We start from the raw sequence: 23,110 nt of genomic DNA on the forward strand, positions 1-23,110 counted from the left end.
AGGGGACACAGGGGGACATGGGGCATGTTGGGGGGGGCTCAAGGGGCTGGGGGGGGACACGAGTGGGCTGGGCCCCTGCAATGGGGGGGTGTCTTGGGGTGCTGCTGAGGGTGGGTGCATTGTGGGGGGGGGTTGGGGTGCTGCTGAGGGTGGGTGCATTGTGGGGGGGGTTGGGGTGCTGCTGAGGGTGGGTGCATTGGGGGGGGTTGGGGGTGCTGCTGAGGGTGGGTGCATTGTGGGGGGGTTGGGGTGCTGCTGAGGGTGGGTGCATTGTGGGGGGGGTTGGGGTGCTGCTGAGGGTGGGTGCATTGGGGGGGGTTGGGGGGCTGCTGAGGGTGGGTGCATTGGGGGGGTTGGGGTGCTGCTGAGGGTGAGTGCATTGTGGGGGGGGGTTGGGGGGGCTGCTGAGGGTGGGTGCATTGTGGGGGGTTGGGGTGCTGCTGAGGGTGGGGTGCATTGTGGGGGGGGTTGGGGGGGCTGCTGAGGGTGGGTGCATTGGGGGGGTTGGGGTGCTGCTGAGGGTGGGTGCATTGTGGGGGGGTTGGGGGGCTGCTGAGGGTGGGTGCATTGGGGGGTTGGGGTGCTGCTGAGGGTGGGTGCATTGTGGGGGGGGGTTGGGGGGGCTGCAGACCCCCCCCCCGGGTGCCCGAGCTGCCGCTGTCCCCAGGCGCGACGAGGACGAGGGGGCCGAGGACCCCGCCGGCCCCCCCTCGCTGCTGGCCTTCTTCGCCCGCCGGCCCCCCGCCGGGCGCCAGCCCCACCGCTTCTTCTACGAGCGCAGCCTGCGGCCCTGGCCGACCTGTGACCCCCCCCCCCAAATAAATTCCTTTTCTTAAAAAAACCGATCCAAAACGACCAAAAAAAAAAATCCGATTTGTTTTGCCGGATCTTGGCGTGCACTTTATTAGGAGCATTACGGTCTGCGGGTTACCGTAATGCTGCCAATAGTGCTCCCCTCAGTTTTTCCCAATGGGACCTGGCCCTTCCTGGGTTGGGGGGTGGGTGCGGATTGGGGGGTGGCTGTCAGGATGGGGGGGGGAGGCTGAGGGTGTCTGGGGGGGGATGTTGTGGATCTGCCCTGTGGGTTTGAGGGAACTGGGGGGGGGCATAGCCCCCCCCCATGGGGGGTACAGGGTGATCTGTTCCCTCCAGTGGGTTGGGGGAGCACCGGGGGGGGGGGCGGTCACGGAGGGGGCTGCCCCCCCCAAACCCCACCCCCCACCGTGAGAACTCCCCAAATGCAACCCCCCTGAGGCCCCCCAGCCCCTTTGGGGACCCCCAGGAGAAGCCTTAGGGCACCCCACATCCGTCTAGGACCCTCACTTGCCCCGGGAGACCCCCACACGGCTCCCCCGACTCCATCTGGGACCCCCTCAAACACCCTTGCCCCCCCCCCCCCCCCGGCAGCACCCGGACGCCTGGGTCCCTTCTGGCAGCCCCCCCTGGCCCGGACACCTGGGTCCCTTGCTTTCCTGCAGGGCAGGGCCTGGCTTAGTTTGATTTAATTGCATCTTGGGCTAATTAGCTGGGGGGGGGACCCCAAGGCACCCCAAGGTGGAGGGGGGGCCTGTCCCCCTTCCCGGTTGGGGGGAGAGCCCGGGCATCTGCCCCCCCCCCAGCTCTGTCCCGTTAATCGGGCCTGGCCGGATGCCTGGAAAACGCCGGTGGCCTCAATCCCGGGGGATTAGGGGAATAATCACCCCCCTCCTTCCGCCATCAATGGGGGGGGGACCCTTAGCAAACCCCCCCCCGCGGATTTTTTCAATGCGCACTTGTAGGAGAATTACGGTACCGTAATATCCGTGATAAGGCGCATAAAATTTCGCCCTTCCTCACCGGGGCGGGCGGGGGGGGGGGTCTCTGCGGCCAGCGCTACCGTATTGCCCCGAATATTAACCCCGCCGGCGAGGTCACCGCTTGGGGGGGGGGGGGGGCTCGGACGCCTGGGTCCTCCTCCGCGAAACGCACCGGGGGGGGGTGAGGGGAGGGGACCCAGGCGTCCGGGCGGCGGCGGAGCGCGCAGCGGCCTTCAGCACCGCGGAGAGCGCCGGGCCGGGGCGGTGCCGGGGGGGGCGGTACCGGGGGGGGGGGCACCGGGGGGGGGGGCGGTACCGGGGCTGGGGGGGGGCCGGGGCAGCGCAGGGCCCGGTGCGGCGGATGATGGCGGCGGGCGGCTGAGGGGGGGGGGGGGCCGCGGTACCGGGGCACCGGGGGGGGGGGGTCGGGGGGGGGGCCGGGACCCCCCCGCGGCGGCACCGGCACCGGCATGGACGACTCGGGCGTGATCCGTCGGCGGCGGCTGCAGGTACCGGGGGGGGGGGGCGGGACTTGGGGGGGGGACCCGGGGGGGGGTCGGTCCTGGGGGGTTATTGGGGTGCAGCCCTTTGGGGGGGGGTCAGATCCGGAGGGTGCCGGGGGGGGGTCGGTCTCAGGAACCCCGTTATGGGGGGGGGGGCTGGGGTTGGGGTTCCCCCCGGGGCAGGGCAGGGGGGGTCCCGAAGGGGGGGTCGAAGCGGATCGGGGGGGTCCCCCCAAAAGGGCAGAGCCGGGGGGGCCCCCACTCTCGGAGGTGGGGGTAATGGGGGGGGGCCCGGACGCCTGGGTCCCGCCGAGGAGCAAGGCCGGAGCTGGGCCCCCCCCACCCCGCCGCTGACCCCCCCCCCATCCCCAAAATCCTGCAGAAGGAGCTGCCGCTCCCGGAAAAGCAGCAGGTGAGACCCCCCCCCAGCCCGGCACGCGTGGCACACGCAACACGCGTGTGCGGCCCGCGAGGGCACACGCGACACGGGCGCGCGGGCGGCCGGCGAGGGCACAGGCGTGTGCAAGAGCACCCCCCCCTTGAACCCCCCCCTTGCACCCCATTGCCCCCATTGCAGCCCCCTTGCACCCCCATTGCCCCCCTGTTGCCCCCCCTTGCACCCCCCCTTGCACCCCCCCTTGCACCCCATTGCCCCCATTGCAGCCCCCTTGCACCCCCATTGCCCCCCTGTTGCCCCCCCTTGCACCCCCCTTGCACCCCTCCTTGCACCCCTGTTGCCCCATTGCTGCTCGTTGCCCCCCCTTATTGCAGCCTCATTGCCCCCCCTTGCACCCCTCCTTGCAGCCCTATTGCACCCCCCATTGCTGCCCCACAACAGCCCCCAAATGCCCCCCATTGCCCCCCCACTGCACCCTCCATTGCCACCGCATTGCAGCCCCATGGCAGCCCCTTTGCACCCCCATTGAGGGCCCCCCCATGGCCCCCCCATTGCCACCCCACAACAGCAGTATTGCATCATCATTGCTGCCCCCCATCCCCCCATAGTTCCCCCCATTGCAGCCCCCCATTGCTGCCCCACTGCACCATCGTTGCAGCCCCCCATGGCCCCCCATGGCCCCCATTGCCCCCCCACGACAGCCCCATTGCATCATCATTGCAGCCCCCCCCACGGCCCCCCATTGCCACCCCATGACAGCCCCATTGCATCGTCATTGCAGCCCCCCCATGGCCCCCTATTGCCCCCCACGACAGCCCCATTGCATCGTCATTGCAGCCCCCCCCACGGCCCCCCATTGCCACCCCATGACAGCCCCATTGCATCATCATTGCTGCCCCTCATGGTCCCCCCTTGCAGCCCCCCCATTGCCGCCCCACTGCACCGTATTGCCCCCATTGCCCCCCCTTGCAGCCCCCCCATTGCCGCCCCATTGCCGCCCCACGACAGCCCCACTACACCGTCATTGCAGCCCCCCCCCATTGCCTCCCCATTGCACCGTCATTGCAGCCCTCTATCCCCCCCACGGCCCCCCATTGCAGCCCCCAGGCCCCGCCCCCTGCCCGCCCCCTGCCCCGCCCCGGCCGCTGCAGCCGCCGCCGCCGCCGCCGCCGCCGCCGCCGCTCCCGGTCCCGCCGCCGCCGCCGCCCGGCGCTGCCCGGCCCGTGGGGCCGCGTGTCCGGCCCGTGGGGCCGCGTGTCCGGCCGGCCCCGGCTCATGCCCTCGCTCCTGCGCAGCAGCATGTTCCGCCGCACCAAGAGGTACCGGCGCCCGCCTGCCCCCCCGGCACCCCCATCGCCCCCCGGCATCGCCCCATCAGCCCCCCATCCATCCCCCCATCCATCCCGGCATCCCCCTTCAGCCCCATCAGCCCCCATCCATCCCCCATCCATCCCGGCATCCCCTTCAGCCCCCATTAGCCCCCCATCCATCCCTGCATCCCCCGTCACCCCCCGTCCATCCCCCCATCCATCCCCCCATCCATCCCCCCATCCATCCCGGCATCCCCCTTCAGCCCCCATCAGCCCCCCATCCATCCCTGCATCCCCCATCCTCCCCCATCATCCCCCGTCATCCCCCGTCATCCCCCCGTCATCCCCCCATCCCTCCCTCCATCCATCCCTGCATCCCCCTGTCACCCCCCAGCCGTCCCTGCATCCCCCATTGCCCCCGTCATCCCCCCATCCATCCCTGCATCCATCCCTGCATCCCCCCATCATCCCTCCATCCATCCCTCCATCCATCCCTGCATCCCCCCGTCCATCCCCCCATCATCCCCCCATCCATCCCCCCATCCATCCCCCCATCATCCCCCCATCCATCCCTCCATCCATCCCCCCATCCATCCCCCATCCATCCCTCCATCCGTCCCTGCATCCCCCCGTCACCCCCCCAGCCGTCCCTGCATCCCTTCATCAGCCCTCCATCACCTCCATCATCCCCATCATCCCTCCATCCCTCCCTCCATCCATCCCTGCATCCATCCCTGTATCCATCCCTCCCTCCCTCCCTCCCTCCATCCATCCCTGCATCCCTCCATCCCTCCATCCCTCCCTCCATCCCTCCATCCATCCCTCCATCCCTCCATCCATCCCTCCATCCATCCCTGCATCCCCCCGTCATCCCCCCATCATCCCTCCATCCATCCCTCCATCCATCCCCCCATCATCCCCCCATCCATCCCTCCATCCATCCCCCCATCCATCCCCCCATCCATCCCTCCATCCGTCCCTGCATCCCCCCGTCACCCCCCAGCCGTCCCTGCATCCCTTCATCAGCCCTCCATCACCTCCATCATCCCCCATCCATCCCTCCAGCCATCCCTGCATCATCCCTCCATCCATCCCTCCCTCCCTCCCTCCCTCCATCCATCCCTGCATCCCTCCATCCCTCCATCCCTCCCTCCATCCCTCCATCCGTCCCTCCATCCATCCCTCCATCCATCCCTGCATCCCTCCCTCCCTCCATCCATCCCTCCATCTGTCCCTGCATCCCTCCATCCATCCCTGTATCCATCCCTGCATCCCTCCCTCCCTTCATCCATCCCTTCCTCCATCCATCCCTGCATCCCTCCATCTGTCCCTCCATCCCTCCCTCCATCCCTCCATCCGTCCCTCCATCCCTCCATCCATCCCTCCCTCCATCCATCCCTCCATCCCTCCCTCCATCCATCCCTGCATCCCTCCATCCATCCCTCCCTCCGTCCCTCCATCCCTGCATCCCTCCCTCCATCCCTCCATCCCTCCCTGCATCCCTCCATCCATCCCTCCCTCCATCCCTCCCTGCATCCCCCCATCATCCCCCCTTCATCCCTGCATCCACCCATCATCCTCCTCATCCCCCATCATCCCTCCATCCATCCCTCCATCCCCCATCCATCCCCCCATCCACCCCTCCCATCCACCCCCATCCATCCCCCCACCATCCCTCCCTCCATCCATATCCCTCCATCATCCCCCCATGGCCGCATCCCCCGTCATGTCCGTCACCCTCCATCCCCCCGGCCCCTCCTGCCCCTGCTCCCCCCCCGTCCCCCAGCATCCTGCCCCCAGCACCCTCCATCCTTCATCCCCCCAGCACCCTGTACCCTCCCCCAGCACCCCCAGCACCCTCCATCCTTCATCCTCCCAGCACCCTGCACCCTGCATCCCCCCAGCACCCTACATCCTCCCCCAGCACCCTACATCCTCCCCCAGCACCCTGTACCCTCCCCCAGCACCCCCAGCACCCTCCATCCTCCCCCCAGCACCCTCCATCCTTCATCCTCCCAGCACCCTGCACCCTGCATCCCCCAGCACCCTACATCCTCCCCCAGCACCCTACATCCTCCCCCAGCACCCTGTATCCTCCCCCAGCACCCTCCATCCTTCCCCCCAGCACCCTGCATCCCCCAGCACCCTCCAGCCCCCCCAGCACCCTGCATCCTTCATCCTCCCAGCACCCTGCATCCTCCCCTCCAGCACCCCCCAGCACCCTCCATCTCCCCCCAGCACCCTGCATCCTCCCAGCACCCTCCATCCCCCCAGCACCCTGCACCCTGCATCCCCCAGCACCCTGCATCTCCCCCAGCACCCTGCATCCTCCCCCCAGCACCCTGCATCCTCCCCCCAGCACCCTCCATCTCCCCCCAGCACCCTGCATCCTCCCAGCACCCTCCATCCCCCCAGCACCCTGCACCCTGCATCTCCCAGCACCCTGCATCTCCCAGCACCCTGCATCTCCCCCAGCACCCTCCATCTCCCCCCAGCACCCTGCATCCTCCCAGCACCCTCCATCCCCCCAGCACCCTGCACCCTGCATCCCCCAGCACCCTGCATCTCCCCCAGCACCCTGCATCCTCCCCCCAGCACCCTGCATCCTCCCCCCAGCACCCTCCATCTCCCCCCAGCACCCTGCATCCTCCCAGCACCCTCCATCCCCCCAGCACCCTGCACCCTGCATCTCCCAGCACCCTGCATCTCCCAGCACCCTGCATCTCCCCCAGCACCCTCCATCTCCCCCCAGCACCCTGCATCCCCCAGCATCCTCCATCCCCCCAGCACCCTGCACCCTGCATCCCCCCAGCACCCTGCATCCTCCCAGCACCCAGCACCCTCCCCCAGCACCCTGCATCCTCCATCTCCCCAGCACCCTCCATCCCCCAGCACCCTCCAGCCCCCCCAGCACCCTGCATCCTTCATCCTCCCAGCACCCAGCACCCCCCCATCTCCCCCCAGCACCCTCCACCCCCCCCAGGCCAGGTCCCAGGGCCAGGTGCTGGGCCGGGGGAGGGGGGGGCAGACCCCAGCCGGGGGCACACGCGTGTGCAGGGCCGGGCGGTGGCGTGTGCAGGCGTGTGCAGGCGTGCGGCAGGCCGGCCGGGGCGTGTTTGGGTGCCCGGGCACGCGGGAAGGGTGGTGCGAGCTCGCACACGCGTGTGCATGCGTGTGCCCAGGGCGCGCGGCTGCGAGGGCGCCGTCCCCCGGCACTGCACACGCCTGCACACGTGTGTGTGCGCGTGTGCGCACGCGTACGACTGCAGACGCGTTTGCACGTGCAGGCGTGCGCACACGCGTGTGAGCGTGCACGCAGGTACGCGCACATGCAGACACACCCGTGTGCAGGCACACGCGTGTCCCCCCCCCCCCCGGCCTGGGCGTCTCCCCGAGGTAAATATTGCCCCCCCCCCCAGCTGCAGGGACCTGCAGGGTGTGACGTCATGTAGCCCCGCCCCAAACCACAGCCCATCCCTTCCCCCTGAGGCCCCGCCCCCAGCAGCAGCCTCCACCCGCTCTCAGTAGGGCTCAGAGTGAACAGCCGGGTGCTGGGGTGAGCAGCGAGCCCGGACGCCTGGGTCCGCTGGGGTGGGGGGGTGGTGGAGGAGGGGGGCCCGGACGCCTGGGTCCCCGGCGCCCCGTCACGACCCACCCCCGGCCCGCAGCTGCCGCACCAGCAACCGGAAGAGCCTGATCCTGACCAGCACGTCGCCGACCCTCCCGCGGCCGCACTCGCCCCTGCCCGGCCACATCGGTGAGTGCTGCCCCCCCCCCGGGACCCCCAAATCTCCCCCCCCCGACCTCAGCACTGCTGGGAGCCCCCCCAGCGCCTGCTGGGACCTCCCAGAGCTGGGAGACCCCCCCCGAACCCCTGGGACCCCCCCCGAGCCCCTGGGACCCCCCCTCCCCGAGCCCGTGGGACCCCTCTCCAAGAGCCCCTGGGACCCCCCCCCAGGAACCCCTCCCAACCTCGTAGAGACCCACTGGGACCCCCAAAGCCCTTTGGACCCCCCCAAGCCCCTCTGAGACCCATAGGGAACCTCTGAGACCCCCCCAAAGCTCCTAGGACCCCCCCAGTGCCCCTGCCCCCCCCGAGAGCCCCCCAAGCCCCTGGGACCCCCCTCAAGACCCTCATAGACCCATAAAGACCCCCCCAGGGACCCCTCACCAACCTCATAGGGACCCATTGGGACCCCCCAAGCCCCTTATGGACTCATTGGGACCCCTCAGAGACCCATAGGATCCCCTAAAGCCCCTAGGACCCCCCCAAGCCCCTCTGAGACCCATAGGGACCCTCTGGGACCCCCCCAAAGCTCCTAGGACCCCCCCAGTGCCCTTGACCCCCCGGAGAGCCCCCCAAGCCCCTGGGACCCCCCCCAAGACACTCACAAACCCATAGAGGCCCCCCCAGGGACCCCTCACCAACCTCATAGGGACCCATTGGGACCCCCCCAAAGCCCCCTGGGACCCCCCCCAGTGCCTCTGCCCCCCTAAGAGCCCCTCAAGCCCCTGGGACCCCCCCAAGACCCTCATAGACCCTTTGGGTCCCCCCCAGGGACCCCTCACCAACCTCATAGGGACCCATTGGGACCCCCCCCAAAGGCCCTGGGACCCCCCCGAAGCCCACTAGGGACCCCCTGGGACCCTCCTGGGACGTCCAGAGACCCATAGGGACCCCCAAAGACCCCCTGTCATCCCCCCCAAGGCTCCAGCCCCCCCTTTTCCCCAGGGAGGAGGAAGGTGGGTCCATTTTAGCCCCGCCCCCGGCGTGGGGGCGGAGCCTGGCAGGGAGGGGAGGGGCTGGAGTCCCACGCGTGTCCCACGCGTGTCGTGTGTCCCCCCCACCGCAGGCAGCAGCCCCCTGGACAGTCCCCGCAACTTCTCGCCCAGCACCCCGGCGCACTTCTCCTTCGCCTCCTCCCGCCGGTAAGGGGGCCCTGGCGTCCGGGGGGGCCCAGGTGTCCGGGCGGGGCCCAGGTGTCCGGGTGGGGGACCCCCACGTCCACGAGGGGGGGCCCAGGTGTCCAGGCAGGGCCCAGGCGTCCGGGTAGGGGACCTCCATATCTAAGCAGGGGACCCAGGCGTCCGGGTGAGGGACCCCCAGGTCCAGGAGGGGGGGCCCAGGCATCCGGGTGGGGGACCCCCCACATCCAGGAGGGGGGCGCTCAGGTGTCCGGGGCAGGGCCCAGGCATCCGGGTGGGGGACCCCCCACGTCCAGGAGGGGGGGACCCAGGTGTCCGGGCAGGGCCCAGGCATCCGGGTGGGGGACCCCCCACGTCCAGGAGGGGGGGACCCAGGTGTCCGGGCAGGGCCCAGGCATCCGGGTGGGGGACCCCCCACGTCCAGGAGGGGGCGCCCAGGTGTCCGGGGCTGGGCCCAGGCATCCGGGTGGGGGACCCCCCACGTCCAGGAGGGGGGGACCCAGGTGTCCGGGGCAGGGCCCAGGTGTCCGGGTGGGGGACCCCCCACGTCCAGGAGGGGGGGACCCAGGTGTCCGGGGCAGGGCCCAGGCGTCCGGGTGGGGGACCCCCACGTCCAGGAGGGGGGGACCCAGGTGTCCAGGGCTGAGCCCAGGCGTCCGGGTAGCAGCGGGTGCGGGGAGGGGAGGGGGCGCCCGGACGCCTGGGCCCCTGACGGGCGCCGGCCCCCAGGGCCGACGGGCGCCGCTGGTCGCTGGCCTCGCTGCCCTCCTCCGGCTATGGCACCAACACGCCCAGCTCCACCGTCTCGGTGAGTCGGGGCCGGCGGGGGGCCGGCTGGGGGGCTGGTTGGGGGTCAGCCGGAGTCCAGCTGGGGGGCCGGTTGGGGTTGGATGCAGCCGGCTGGGGGGCCGGCTGGGGGTCAGCTGGAGCCCAGCTGGGGGGCTGGTCGGGGGTCGCACATGGCCAGCTGTGGGTCCGGCCATGGGTCCGGCCATGGGTCACGCCGTGGGGCCGCTGGGTGTCCAGCCGTGGGTCTGGCCATGGGTCACACCGTGGGGCCGCTGGGCGTCCCCATGGGTCTGGCCATGGGTCCAGTCACGGGTCTGGCCGTGGGTCACGCTGTGGGGCTGCTGGGCGTCCCCGTGGGTCCGGCTGTGGGTCTGGCCGTGGGGCCGCTGGGCGTCTCCGTGGGTCTGGCCATGGGTCCGGCCGTGGGTCTGGCCATGGGTCACACTGTGGGGCCACTGGGCATCCCCGTGGGTCTGGCCATGGGTCTAGCCGCTGGGCGTCCCCGTGGGTCTGGCCATGGGTCCAGCTGTGGGTCTGGCCATGGGTCACAGCATTGGGCTGCTGGGTGCCCCCGTGGGTCTGGCCATGGGTCTAGCCATGGGTCTGGCCGTGGGTCACACCGTGCAGCCACTGGGTGATGGGGTGATGTGTGACGCCATGGGGTGATGGGTGACACCATGGGTGATGCCATGGGGCGATGGGTGATGCTGTGGGACGTGCTGGGTGGTGGTAGGTGATGCCATGGGTGACACCATGGAGTGATAGGTGACACCATGGGTGATGCCATGGGGTGGTGGGTGATGCCGCGGGTGGCGCCGTGGGGCGGCGGGTGACGCCGCGGGGCGCCGTGGGGCGCAGTCCTCGTGCTCGTCGCAGGAGCGCCTGCACCAGCTGCCGGCGCAGCCCACGCCGGAGGAGCTGCGCTTCCTCTCCCGGCACTTCGGCAGCTCCGAGAGCCTGGCCGAGGACGAGGGCGCCCGGGCGGCCCCCCGGCCCCGCTCCCGCAGCCTCAGGTGGGGCGCCGCGCGGCCCCGGGGGGCACCAGGGCAGCTGGGATGGGTGGGACGCGGTGGGGGGGACACAGGTCTGTGGGGCATGGCCATGGGATGCAGCTGTGGGTGCTGTGCATGGGTGGGATGTCCATGGGTGGGGTGTCCATGGGTGCTTTCCATGGGTGAGGTGCCCATGGGTGGTGTCTATGGGTGCTTTCCATGGGTGGGATGTCCATGGGTCGTGTCCATGGGTCCTGTCTGTGGGTTGTGTCCATGGGTGAGGTGTCCATGGGTGGAGTGTCCGTGGGTGGGATGTCCATGGGTCCTGTCCATGGGTGGTATCCATGGGTCCTGTCTGCAGGTTGTGTCCATGGATGGGTGGGGTGTCCATGGGTGATGTGTCCATGGGTGGAGTGTCCATGAGTGGGATGTCCATGGGTGGTGTCCATGGGTGCTGTCTGCGGGTTGTGTCCATAGATGGGGCGTCCATGTGTCCATGGTGTGTCCATGGGCAGTGTCCCTGGATCCTGTCCATGGGTGGGATGTCCATGGGTCCTGTCCACGTGTGGGGTGTCCATGGGAGGCGTGTCCATGGGTGGTGTCCGTGTGGGGTGTCCATGGGTGATGTCCATGGGTGAGGCGTCCATGGGTGGCTTCCATGGGTCACCTGGCCCCACGGCGCCGCCCCGCCAGCCCCGGGCGCTCGCCCTCGTCCTACGACAATGAGATCGTCATGATGAACCACGTCTACAAGGAGCGCTTCCCCAAGGTGGGGGGCGATGGGGGTCTGGGGGGGAGATCTGGGGGTCCTGAGAGACCTTGGGAGGGCTATGGGGGCCTAGGGGGGGTCTTGGGTGGTCTATAGGGGTTCAGGGGTGTCCTGAAGGGGGCTATGGGAGTCTGGGGGGCTCCTGAGGGTCCTGGGGTGGTCCTAGGGAAGCCACAGAGGGGCTATGGGGGTCCTGGAAAGGTATGTGGGGGTCCTGAGGGGACGTTGTGGGGGTCTAGGGGGCATCTGAGGGTTTTGGGGGGACTATGGGAATCTGGGGGGGGGTCCTGGGGTTGCTGGGGGGGGGAGGTGGTTCTGCGAGGTTCCTCCACGGGTGGGGAGCAGGGAGGCTCAGCTGCCCGGCCACCTGGGTCCGTGGGTGGTGGCCGGTGGGTGCTCCGCCTGGCCACCTGGGTCTGCACCCGGTGCTGACCCCCATCCCTGTCCTCCCCCCCCCCCACCCCCGGCAGGCGACGGCGCAGATGGAGGAGCGGCTGGAGGAGTTCGTGCGGGGCTGCGGCCCCGGGGGGCTGCCACTGGCCGACGGCGCCCTCAGCTTCATCCAGCACCAGCTGGCCGAGCTGGCCCGCGACTGCCTGGCCAAAGCCCGCCACGGCCTCATCACCTCCAGCTACTTCTACGAGCTGCAGGAGAACATGGAGCGGCTGCTGCAGGACGTGAGCACCCCCCTCCACGCACACGCACACCTCCGGCACCCTCCGGGGTGCAATGGGACCCGACAGGCCCCCATGGGACCCAACGGGATCCAACAGGAGTCACCGGGACTCAGTGGGATCCAACGGGAGCTCCTAGGACCCAACAGAAGCCAACAGGAGCCAATAGGACCCAATGGGAGCCCCAGGACCCAACAGGACCCAGTGGCACCCAATGGGACCCAATAGGAGCCAACAGGATCCAAAGAGACCCCCTCAGGACCTGTTGGGACTCAACAGGACCCAATGGAAGCTTCTAGGACCCAATGGGACTCAACAGAGCTCAATGGGAGCCTATAGGGACCTCCAGGACCCTCTGGGACCCACTGGGACTCAACAGGACCCAACAAGACCCAAAAGGCTCAATGTGACCCCATAGGGACCCTTTGGGATCCAACAGGACCCCCACAACCCTCTAGAAGCCCCTGGGACCCAATGCGGCTCAACGGGACCCAACAGGGCTCGATAGGACCCTCCAGGAGCCCCCAGGACCCAATGGGGCTCAATGGGACCCAACAGGGCTCAGTGGGACCCTTCAGAACCCTGCTGAGACCCAACAGGAGACCCTAGAACCCAATGGGGCTCAATGAGACCCTCCAGAACCCTGCTGGGACCCAACAGGAGACCCTAGGACCTAATGGGGCTCAATGGGACCCAACAGGGCTCAATAGGACCCTCCAGGAGCCCCCAGGACCCAATGGGGCTCAATGGGACCCAACAGGGCTCAATAGGACCCTCCAGGACCCTGCTGGGACCCAACGGGACCCCCTGAGACCTAATGGGGCTTAATGGAACCCAATGGGACCCAACAGGGCTCAATGGGACCCTCCAGGAGCCCCCAGGACCCAACAGGGCTCAACAGGACCCAACAGGGCTCAAGGGGACCCTCCAGGACCCTACTGAGACCCAACGGGACCCCCTGGGACCCAATGGAACTCAATGGGACTCTGCTGGGACCCTCCAGGACTCTGCTGGGACCCAACGGGACTCCCTGGGACCCAATGGGACCCAACAGGGCTCAATGGGACCCTCCAGGAGCCCCCAGGACCCAATGGGGCTCAACAGGACCCAACAGGGCTCAACAGGACCCTCCAGGACCCCCTGCGAGCCCCTGGGACCCAGTAGGTCCCAACAGGAGCCTGTCGGGAGCTCCTGGACCCCTGGGGACCCCCCTGACCCCCCGTTGTCCCCCCCCCAGGCCTACGAGCGCTCCGAGTCGCAGGAGGTGGCCTTCGTCACCCAGCTGGTGAAGAAGCTGCTCATCATCATCTCCCGCCCGGCCCGGCTCCTCGAGTGCCTGGTGAGCCCCCCCGTGACCCCAGGGACCCAGGCGTCCGGGACCCCCCTTCCCCCCATGACCCAGGGACCCAGGTGTCCAGGACCCCCCCCCCCCAGGGACCCAGGTGTCCGGGCCCCCCTCCCTGCCATGACCCTGGGGACCCAGGTGTTCGGGCCCCCCCCATGACCCAGGGACCCAGGTGTCCGGGACCCCCAACCAGGGACCCAGGCGTCCGGGCCCCCCCTCCTCCCCATGGTCCCCCCCATGACCCAGGCATCTGGGACCCCCCCCCCACCAGGGACCCAGGTGTCCGGGTCCCCCCTCCCCCCCCCATGGTCCCCGGGTCCCAGGTGTCCTGGTGGGGGGGACCCATGTGGCCCTGGGGGACCCAGGCGTCCGGGCCCTGCACCCCCCCCCCCAGCATCCTTCCCCTCCCCATCCCCGCTTGCACCATCCCCACCAGCCAATCAGACGAGACCCTCCCCCTCCCCCCCACCGCGGTCGCCCCGGCAACGGTCCGGCCAATCGTCGGGGAGAGGATGCGGTGGCCGTCGCCACGGCGACAGCCAGGGCGCTGCCACGGCGACGGCGCATCACGGGCGGACAAAGGCGGGCGAGGGGGGCAACACGCGTGTGCACACGTGGCGGCGGACACGCGTGTGAGCCGCGCGGGTACCCCCCCCCCACCCCGAGGTGCTGAGGCAGCCGCCACGCGCCCGGGGCGCCCACGCGTGTGCACGCCGCCGCCACGCACCCCGGCGCCCACACGTGTGCACGCGGCGCAGTGTACCCACACACCCCCCCCCCCATCTCACACGCCGGGACCCCTCCACGTGCACATGCGTGTGCGCTCCCTGCACACACACCCCACGCATCGGCCCACACGCGTGCCCACGCACGCGGCACACGCGTGACGGCCCGGCCGGCGCCGCAGGAGTTCGACCCGGCCGAGTTTTACCAGCTGCTGGCGGCGGCCGAGGGCCAGGCCAGGGAGGGGCTGCTCAAGACCGACATCCCCCGCTACATCATCGGGCAGCTGGGGCTGGCGCGCGACCCCTTCCCCGGTACCGCACACGCGTGTCGGCCCGGCCGCGCGGGCGTTTGCACCAGCAGGGGGCCTGGAGGGGGGGGGGGGTTGCACACGCGTGGGGCGCCGCAGGCGGTTGCACGGCGGGAACACGCGAGGAGGGGGTTGCAGGCGCCCGTGGGGTTTGCACGGGTCCCGGGGAGGGGGGGGGCGCACACGCGTGCGTGGGGAGGCGGTACGTGTTTGTGGGGCACGCCCGGGTCGCACATGCGTGTTGGCGTGGCACGGCGTGCACGCATGGGGGTTGCACGTGCTCGGGGGGGGGCACATGTGCGTGTGGAGGGTGGGCCCGCGTGTGGCAGGCGTGTGCGGGCGCTGCATACGTGTTTGCGGTGCACGCACGGGGCTGCACACGCGTGTAAGGGGTGCCGGGAGGGCCCGAGGCCGACGCTGGGCTGCACGGGGCGGAGTGCAGCCATGTGCCGCCATGCTGCGTGTGCTCCCGCACACGCGTGACGACCCGTGCTCCCGCAGACATGGTGCGGCTGGAGGAGCCCGACAGCGGCGGATCCAACACGCCTGAGACCGAGGACGGGGCCGAGGTGGGGCCGGGGCCGTGACACCCTCCCGTGACGTCCCGTGACATCCCGTGACGTCCCGTGACATCCCGTGACACCCGTGTTCCCCCCCCCAGGGCCGCGGCGCCGCCCCCAGGGCCAAGAAGCCGCCGGGCGAAAGCGACTTCGAGACCATCAAACTCATCAGCAACGGGGCCTACGGGTGCGCGGGACCCGGACGCCTGGGCCCCGGGGATGGGGGGGGAGGGGCCCGGACGCCTGGGCCCCCCGGGGTGGGGGATGGACGGCTGGGTGCCTTCTTGGAGGGGAGCGACCCGGACGCCTGGGCCCCGCACGGCCATGGGTGCGACCCGGACGCCTGGGCCCCACACGGCCATGGGTGCAACCCGGACACCTGGGCCCCATGCGGGAGGTGGGTGCAACCCGAACGCCTGGGCCCCACGTGGCCATGGGTGCGACCCGGACGCCTGGGCCCTGCGCGGGGTGACGGGTGCGACCCGGACACCTGGGCCCCATGCGGGAGGTGGGTGCAACCCGAACGCCTGGGCCCCACATGGCTGCGGGTGCGACCCGGACGCCTGGGCCCCGCGCGGGGTGACGGGTGCGACCCGGACGCCTGGGCCCCCACACGGCCATGGGTGCGACCTGGACGCCTGGGCCCCGCGCGGGGTGACGGGTGCGACCCGGACGCCTGGGCCCCCACACGGCCATGGGTGCGACCTGGACGCCTGGGCCCCGCGCGGGGTGACGGGTGCGACCCGGACTCCTGGGCCCCGCACAGGGCAGCAGGTGTGACCTGGACACCTGGGCCCCACATGGCTGCGGGTGCGACCCGGATGCCTGGGCCCCGCGTGGGGTGACGGGTGCGACCCGGATGCCTGGGCCCTGCACGGGGCGGCAGGTACAACCCGGACGCCTGGGCCCCACATGGCTGTGGGTGCGACCCGGACGCCTGGGCCCTGTGCGGGGTGACGGGTGCGACCCAGACACCTGGGCCCCACATGGCTGCGGGTGCGACCCGGACGCCTGGGCCCTGCGCGGGGTGACGGGTGCGACCCAGACGCCTGGGCCCCACATGGCTGTGGGTGCGACCCGGACACCTGGGCCCCGCACGGTGTGGCGGGTGCGACCCGGACGCCTGGGCCCCGCACGGGGCCACGGGTGCGACCCGGACGCCTGGGCCCCACATGGGGCGATGGGTGCGACCCGGATACCTGGGCCCCGCGGGGTGGCGGGTGCGACCCGGACGCCTGGGCCCCGCACAGGGCCACGGGTGCGACCCGGATACCTGGGCCCCGCACGGTGTGGCGGGTGCGACCCGGACGCCTGGGCCCCGCACGGGGCCACGGGTGCGACCCGGACGCCTGGGCCCCGCGCAGGGCGGTGTACCTGGTGCGGCACACGGAGACGCGGCAGCGCTTCGCCATGAAGAAGATCAACAAGCAGAACCTGCTGCTGCGCAACCAGATCCAGCAGGCGTTCGTGGAGCGCGACATCCTCACCTTCGCCGAGAACCCCTTCGTCGTCAGCATGTTCTGCTCCTTCGAGACCAAGCGCTACCTCTGCATGGTCATGGAGTACGTGGAAGGTAGGCCGCCGCGCCTGTCGCGACGGGGAGGCTTCCTGTCGCGACGGGAGGGCTTCCTATCGCCACCGAACGCTTCATATCGTGACGGGGAGGGCTTCGTCTCGCGACGGGAGGGCTTCGTATCGTGACGGGACGCTTCGTATCGCGACGGGGAGGCTTCGTATCGCGACACGGCCCTTCCTATCGCGATGGGAGGGCTTCATATCGCAACGGGAAGTTTTCGTATCGCGACGGGAGGGCTTCATATCACGACACGGCCCTTCCTATCGCGACGGGAGGGCTTCCTATCGCGACGGGGAGGCTTCCTATCGCAACAGGAGGGCTTCGTATCATGACGGGGAGGCTTCGTATTGCGACACGGCCCTTCGTATCACAATGGGAGGGCTTCGTATCGCGACGAGGAGGCTTCGTATCACGACAGGGAGGCTTCATATCGCGACGGGGAGGGCTTCGTATCGCAATGGGGTGCTTCCTATCGTGACGGGAGGGCTTCCTATCGGGTCGGGGAGGCTTCGTAGCACAACAGGGAGGCTTCATACCGTGACAGGGAGGTCTTATAGCATGGTGGGGTGCTTTATATCGCGACAGAAGCTTTATGTTGCAGCGGGAGGACTTTGTATCACGACAGGAGGGTTTTATGTCATGACAGAGGGCTTTATATCCCATTGCGGGGGGCTTCATGTCATGATGGGGCGCTGTATATCACAACAGCGTGCTTCATATCGCGACGGGGTGCTCTATACGACAGTGGGGCACTTTATATCACGACGGGGCACTTTGTGTCATGACAGGGCCCTTCATGTCACGCTGTCACAGCCATGTCACAGCCCCTTCATGTTGCAGTGGGGGTGTCGTACGTCATGACAGGGCACTTGATGTCACGACAAGGCTCTTGTCATGCCGGGGTGCTCTACGTCACGGCGGGAGGCTTTGTGTCGCGCAGCGGTGCTTTACGTCGCGACGCACTGCTTCCCGCTGGGCTCTGCGGTGCATGCCGTGTGCGAGCCGTGTGCGAGCCGTGTGCATGCCATGCGCAAGCCATGTGCGTGTGCGTGCCATGCCGTGCGCAAGCTGTGTGCAAGCCGTGTGCGTCGTGTGCAAGCCATGTGTGTGCCGTGTGCAAGCCGTGTGCAAGCTATGTGCAAGCCGTGTGCATGCCGTGTGCGTGGCGTGCGCGTGCCGGCGGCTGACACGCGTGCGGCTGACACGCGTGTGCGGCCAGGGGGCGACTGTGCCACGCTGCTGAAGCACATCGGGGCGCTGCCGGTGGAGTTGGCCCGGCTCTACTTCGCCGAGACCGTCCTGGCCCTCGAGTACCTGCACAACTACGGCATTGTCCACCGCGACCTCAAGCCCGACAAGTGCGCCCGGACGCCGGGGCCCCTCGCGGGGGCGGGGGGGGGCTGGACGCTGGGGTCCCTTGAGGGGGGTGGAGGTGGGTCCCTGGGGTCTCCAGGATGGATGTGGGTCCCTTGGGGACATCCCAGACACCAGGGCCCCATGGGGTGGAGGTGGGTCCCCAGGTCCATCACAGATGCCAGGGCCCCTGGATGGGGTGGAGGTGGGTCCCCAGGTGGACATGGGTCCCCAGGTCCATCCTGGACACCAAGGCCCCATGGGGTGGAGGTGGGTCCCTAGGTGGACGTGGGTCCCCAGGTGGGTCCCAAGGAGGATGTGGGTCCCCAGGTCCATCCTGGACACCAAGGCCCCATGGGGTGGAGGTGGGTCCCTAGGTGGATGTGGGTCCCCAGGTGGGTCCCAGGGAGGATGTGGGTCCCCAGGTCCATCCCGGACACCAGGGCCCCAGGGTGGTAGAGGTGGGTCCCCAGGATGGATGTGGGTGCCCAGGGTGGATGCGAGTCCCCAAGTCCATCCTGGACACTAGGGCCCGTGGAGGTGGGTCCCCAGGTCCATCCCGGATGCTAGGGCCCCAGGGTGGTAGAGTTGGGTCCCCAGGTGGAGGTGGGTCCCCAGGTGGGTCCCAGGGAGGATGTGGGTCCCCAGGGCCATCCCAGACACTGGGGCCCCAGTGTGGTGGAGGTGGGTCCCCAGGTAGACGTGGGTGCCCAGGGTGGATGTGAGTCCCCAGGTCCATCCCAGACACCAGGGCCCCTGGGGGTGGTGGAGGTGGGTCCCCGGGGTGCCGGGGGGGGGGCCGCGGTCCCACGGCGCCGCCCCGCAGCCTGCTCATCACCTCGCTGGGCCACGTGAAGCTCACGGACTTCGGGCTCTCCAAGATGGGGCTCATGAGCCTCACCACCAACCTCTACGAGGGCCACATGGAGAAGGACGCCCGCGAGTTCCGTGACAAGCAGGTGGGCGGGGCCAGCCGCAGGGGGCGGGGCCAATAGGAGGGGCGTGGCCAATAGGATGGGGTGGGCCAACCGGATGGGGCGGGGCCGGCTGGAGTGGGGCGGGGCCTCACCATGTGGAGATGGACAACCCGTCCACACGTTCTGCCTCAAGCGAGTGGGCGGGGCCTATGGTGGGCAGGGCTTGATGGGGCGGGGCTTGCTAGGGGCGGCGCTTGCTGGTGTGCACCATCCCCCCTCCACGTGCCTCTGGAGTGATCCGGCAGGGGCGGGGCCACGGCAATGGGGCGGGGTCACTGCAATAGGGCAGGGCCAAGGCAATGGGGGTGGTGGGGGCGTGTCCCAGCGAGGCCCCGCCCCCAGGTGTGCGGCACCCCCGAGTACATCGCGCCGGAGGTGATCCTGCGGCAGGGCTACGGGAAACCCGTGGACTGGTGGGCCATGGGCATCGTGCTGTACGAGTTCCTGGTGGGCTGCGTGCCCTTCTTCGGGGACACCCCCGAGGAGCTCTTCGGGCAGGTCATCTCCGGTAGGGACCTGCCGGCGCCGGCACGGATGGGTGTAGGGACCCTCGGGCATGGGGACCCTCACGGATGGGGATCCATGGTGATGGGACCCTTGGGGATGGGGATCCATGGTGATGGGACCCTCAGGGATGGGGACCCTTGGGGATGGGGATCCATGGTGATGGGACCCTCGGGGATGGGGACCCATGGTGATGGGACCCTCAGGGATGGGGACCCTTGGGGATGGGTATCCATGGTGATGGGACCCTCGGGGATGGGGAATCCATGGTGATGGGACCCTCGGGGATGGGGATCCATGGTGATGGGACCCTCAGGGATGGGGAATCCATGGTGATGGGACCCTCGGAGATGGGGATCCATGGTGATGGGACCCTCAGGGATGGGGAATCCATGGTGATGGGACCCTCGGAGATGGGGATCCTTGGGGATGGGACCCTCAGGGATGGGGAATCCATGGTGATGGGACCCTTGGGGATGGGGATCCATGGTGATGGGACCCTCGGGGATGGAGATCCATGGTGATGGGACCCTCGGAGATGGGGATCCTTGGGGATGGGACCCTCAGGGATGGGGAATCCATGGTGATGGGACCCTTGGGGATGGGGATCCATGGTGATGGGACCCTTGGGGATGGGGACCCATGGTGATAGGGCCCTCAGAGACAGGCATGGGGACAAGGATGGGCATGGGGACCCATGGTGATGGGACCCTCGGGGATGGGGACCCTTGGGGACAGGGACCCTCAGGGATGGGGATCCATGGTGAGGGGACCCTTGGGGATGGAGACCCTTGGGGACAGGCATGGGGACAGGGACAGGCATGGGGACCCGCAGGGATGGAGACCTTTGGGGACAGGGGTCCATGGGGCTGGTGACCCACGGGGACAGGGACAGGCAGGAGGACCCGTGGGGACAAGGATGGACGTGGGGACCCTTGGGGATGCGGTGGGCCTGGGGCCCCGCGGGGACCCGAGGGGGGGCCGGGGCCGGGCCGCCGTGACCCCCCCCGGGTCCCCCCCAGACGAGATCCTGTGGCCGGAGGGGGACGAGGCGCTGCCCCCCGACGCCCAGCACCTCATCTCCTGCCTGCTGCAGCCCGACCCCCTGCTGCGCCTGGGCGCCGGTGAGGGCCGCCCCCCCCCACCCCCGGGACCCCCGCCACCCCCGGGACACCCCTGGCCACCCCCGGGACCCCTGCCACCCCCAGGACACCCCTGGCCACCCCTGGGACCCCTGCCACCCCCGGGACACCCCTGGCCACCCCCGGGACCCCTGCCACCCCCGGGACACCCCTGGCCACCCCCGGGACACTCCCAGGACCCCCGCCACCCCCAGGACACCCCTGGCTACCCCCGGGACCCCTGCCACTCCCTGGCCACCCCCGGGACCCCCGCCACCCCCGGGACACCCCTGGCCACCCCCAGGACCCCTGCCACCCCTGGGACACTCCTGGGACCCCTGGGACACCCCTGGCCACCCTCGGGACCCCTGCCACCCCCGGGACACTCCTGGGACCCCCGGGACCCCCAGACTCCCGGGACACCCCTGGCCACCCCCGGGACCCCCCGCCACCCCCGGGACACCCCCAAGACCCCCCCAGGACACCCTCTGGGACCCCCAGGCCCCTGGGACACCCCTGGGACCCCTGGGACACCCCTGGCCACCCCTGAGTCCCCAGGACACCCCTGGCACCCCCAGACCCCTGGGACACCCCTGGTCACCCCCGGGACCCCCAGGCCCCCGGGACACCCCTGGGACCCCTGGGACACCCCCGGCCACCCCTGGGTCCCCAGGACACCCCTGGCACCCCCAGACCCCTGGGACCCCCACCACCCCCGGGACACCCCTGGCCACCCCCGGGACACCCCTGGGACCCCCCAGGCCCCTGGGACACCCCCAGGACACCCCCAGCACCCCTAGACCCCCGGGACCCCCCAGAACACCCTTGGGACCCCCAATACACCCTGGGCCCCCCCCAAAATACTCCCCAGGACCCCCTGAAACCCCTCCCTGGGACCCCCCAAAGCCACCCTTGGGACCCCCGAAACTCCCCCGGGACCCCCCAGGCACCTGCAGGGACCCCCTGGGGCCCTGTTCACGGGTGCTCACTGTGTCCCCATGTCCCCCCGTGTCCCCTTGTGTCCCTCCACGTCCCCCCATGTCCCCCCGTGTGCCCCCATTTCCCATGTCCCTGTGTCCCCCCTTGTCCCTTGTCCCCTTCTGTCCCTCCACGTCCCCCACGTCCCCCATGTCCCAAACTCCCCATGTCCCCATGTGTCTCCCCATGTCCCCGTATCCCCCCATGTCCCATGTCCCCTTGTGTCCCTCCATGTCCCCCATGTCCCTCCATGTGCCCCATGTCCCCCATGTCCCACATCCCCCATGTCCCCATGTCCCCCCATGTCCCTTGTCCCCTTATGTCCCCCCATGTCCCCCATGTCCCAAACCCCCCATGTCCCCATGTGTCTCCCCATGTCCCCGTATCCCCCCGTGTCCCCCCCGTCCCCCCATGTCCCCCATGTCCCAAACCCCCCGTGTCCACATGTGTCTCCCCATGTCCCCATGTGTCTCCCCATGTCCCCGTATCCCCCCATGTCCCATGTCCCTCCATGTCCCCCATGTCCCCCATGTCCCAAATCCCCCATGTCCCCATGTCCCCCCATGTCCCTTGTCCCCTTGTGTCCCCCCATGTCCCCCATGTCCCCCATGTCCCAAACCCCCCATGTCCCCATGTGTCTCCCCATGTCCCCGTATCCCCCCATGTCCCATGTCCCCTTCTGTCCCTCCATGTCCCCCCGTGTCCCCCCGCCGTGTCCCCCTGTCGTGTCCCCCCGTGTCCCCCGCCGTGTCCCCCCGTGTCCCGCCGGGCCGGGCGGCAGGGGGGGCGCAGGAGGTGAAGCTCCACGGCTTCTTCGCGGCCCTCGACTGGACGGGGCTCCTGCGCCAGAAGGCCGAGTTCGTCCCCCACCTCGAGTCCGAGGAGGACACCAGCTACTTCGACAGCAAGTGTCACCCCGATCCCCCCCGGGACCCCCCCCGGGACCCCCAACCCCCCCGGGGCCCCCAGACCCACCCGGGACCCCCAAACCCCCCGGGACCCCCGGCGCCCCGGGGTCCGTCCCACCTCGAGTCCGAGGAGGACACCAGCTACTTCGACAGCAAGTGTCACCCCGATGCCCCCCGGGACCCCCAGACCCCCCCCTGGGACCCCCAGACCCCACCCGGGACCCCCAGACCCACCCGGGACCCCCAGACCCCCCCTGGGACCCCCAGACCCACCTGGGACCCCCAAACCCCCCGGGACCCCCAGCGCCCCGGGGTCCGTCCCACCTCGACTCCGAGGAGGACACCAGCTACTTCGACAGCAAGTGTCACCCCGATCCCCCCCCGGGACCCCCCCCTGGACCCCCAACCCCCCCTGGGACCCCCAGACCCACCCGGGACCCCCAAACCCCCCGGGACCCCCGGCGCCCCGGGGTCCGTCCCACCTTGACTCCGAGGAGGACACCAGCTACTTCGACAGCAAGTGTCACCCCAGACCCCCCTCGGGACCCCCAGACCCACCCGGGACCCCCAAACCCCCCGGGACCCCCAGCGCCCCGGGG

At 70.0% G+C, this 23,110-nt stretch overlaps 2 protein-coding genes across 2 annotated transcripts in view; both read left to right on the top strand.

Moving 5' to 3' along the window:
* RNASEH2A (ribonuclease H2 subunit A) overlaps window positions 1-886 on the top strand; it is a 7,689-nt gene extending 6,803 nt beyond the window's left edge. Inside the window, exon 8 of the mRNA XM_068922669.1 lies at window positions 668-886. Within this exon, the coding sequence (XP_068778770.1) occupies window positions 668-836 (169 nt within the window). The 3' untranslated portion in view covers window positions 837-886. The remainder of the gene's footprint in view (window positions 1-667) is intronic.
* A 3,016-nt stretch (window positions 887-3,902) lies between these two features.
* The window catches only part of MAST1 (microtubule associated serine/threonine kinase 1), a 30,189-nt gene continuing 10,981 nt past the window's right edge, over window positions 3,903-23,110 (top strand). Inside the window, exons 1-17 of the mRNA XM_068922695.1 lie at window positions 3,903-4,015; window positions 7,675-7,763; window positions 8,860-8,935; window positions 9,662-9,740; window positions 10,580-10,734; window positions 11,407-11,482; window positions 11,953-12,159; window positions 13,394-13,495; window positions 14,409-14,538; window positions 15,036-15,103; window positions 15,196-15,281; window positions 16,459-16,667; window positions 17,890-18,028; window positions 18,850-18,982; window positions 19,343-19,508; window positions 20,527-20,628; window positions 22,385-22,507. Of these exons, the coding sequence (XP_068778796.1) occupies window positions 3,972-4,015; window positions 7,675-7,763; window positions 8,860-8,935; window positions 9,662-9,740; window positions 10,580-10,734; window positions 11,407-11,482; window positions 11,953-12,159; window positions 13,394-13,495; window positions 14,409-14,538; window positions 15,036-15,103; window positions 15,196-15,281; window positions 16,459-16,667; window positions 17,890-18,028; window positions 18,850-18,982; window positions 19,343-19,508; window positions 20,527-20,628; window positions 22,385-22,507 (1,984 nt within the window). The 5' untranslated portion in view covers window positions 3,903-3,971. The remainder of the gene's footprint in view (window positions 4,016-7,674; window positions 7,764-8,859; window positions 8,936-9,661; window positions 9,741-10,579; window positions 10,735-11,406; window positions 11,483-11,952; window positions 12,160-13,393; window positions 13,496-14,408; window positions 14,539-15,035; window positions 15,104-15,195; window positions 15,282-16,458; window positions 16,668-17,889; window positions 18,029-18,849; window positions 18,983-19,342; window positions 19,509-20,526; window positions 20,629-22,384; window positions 22,508-23,110) is intronic.

The sequence above is a fragment of the Struthio camelus genome, chromosome 31, assembly GCF_040807025.1.
Source record: "Struthio camelus isolate bStrCam1 chromosome 31, bStrCam1.hap1, whole genome shotgun sequence".
Lineage (NCBI taxonomy): Eukaryota > Metazoa > Chordata > Aves > Struthioniformes > Struthionidae > Struthio > Struthio camelus.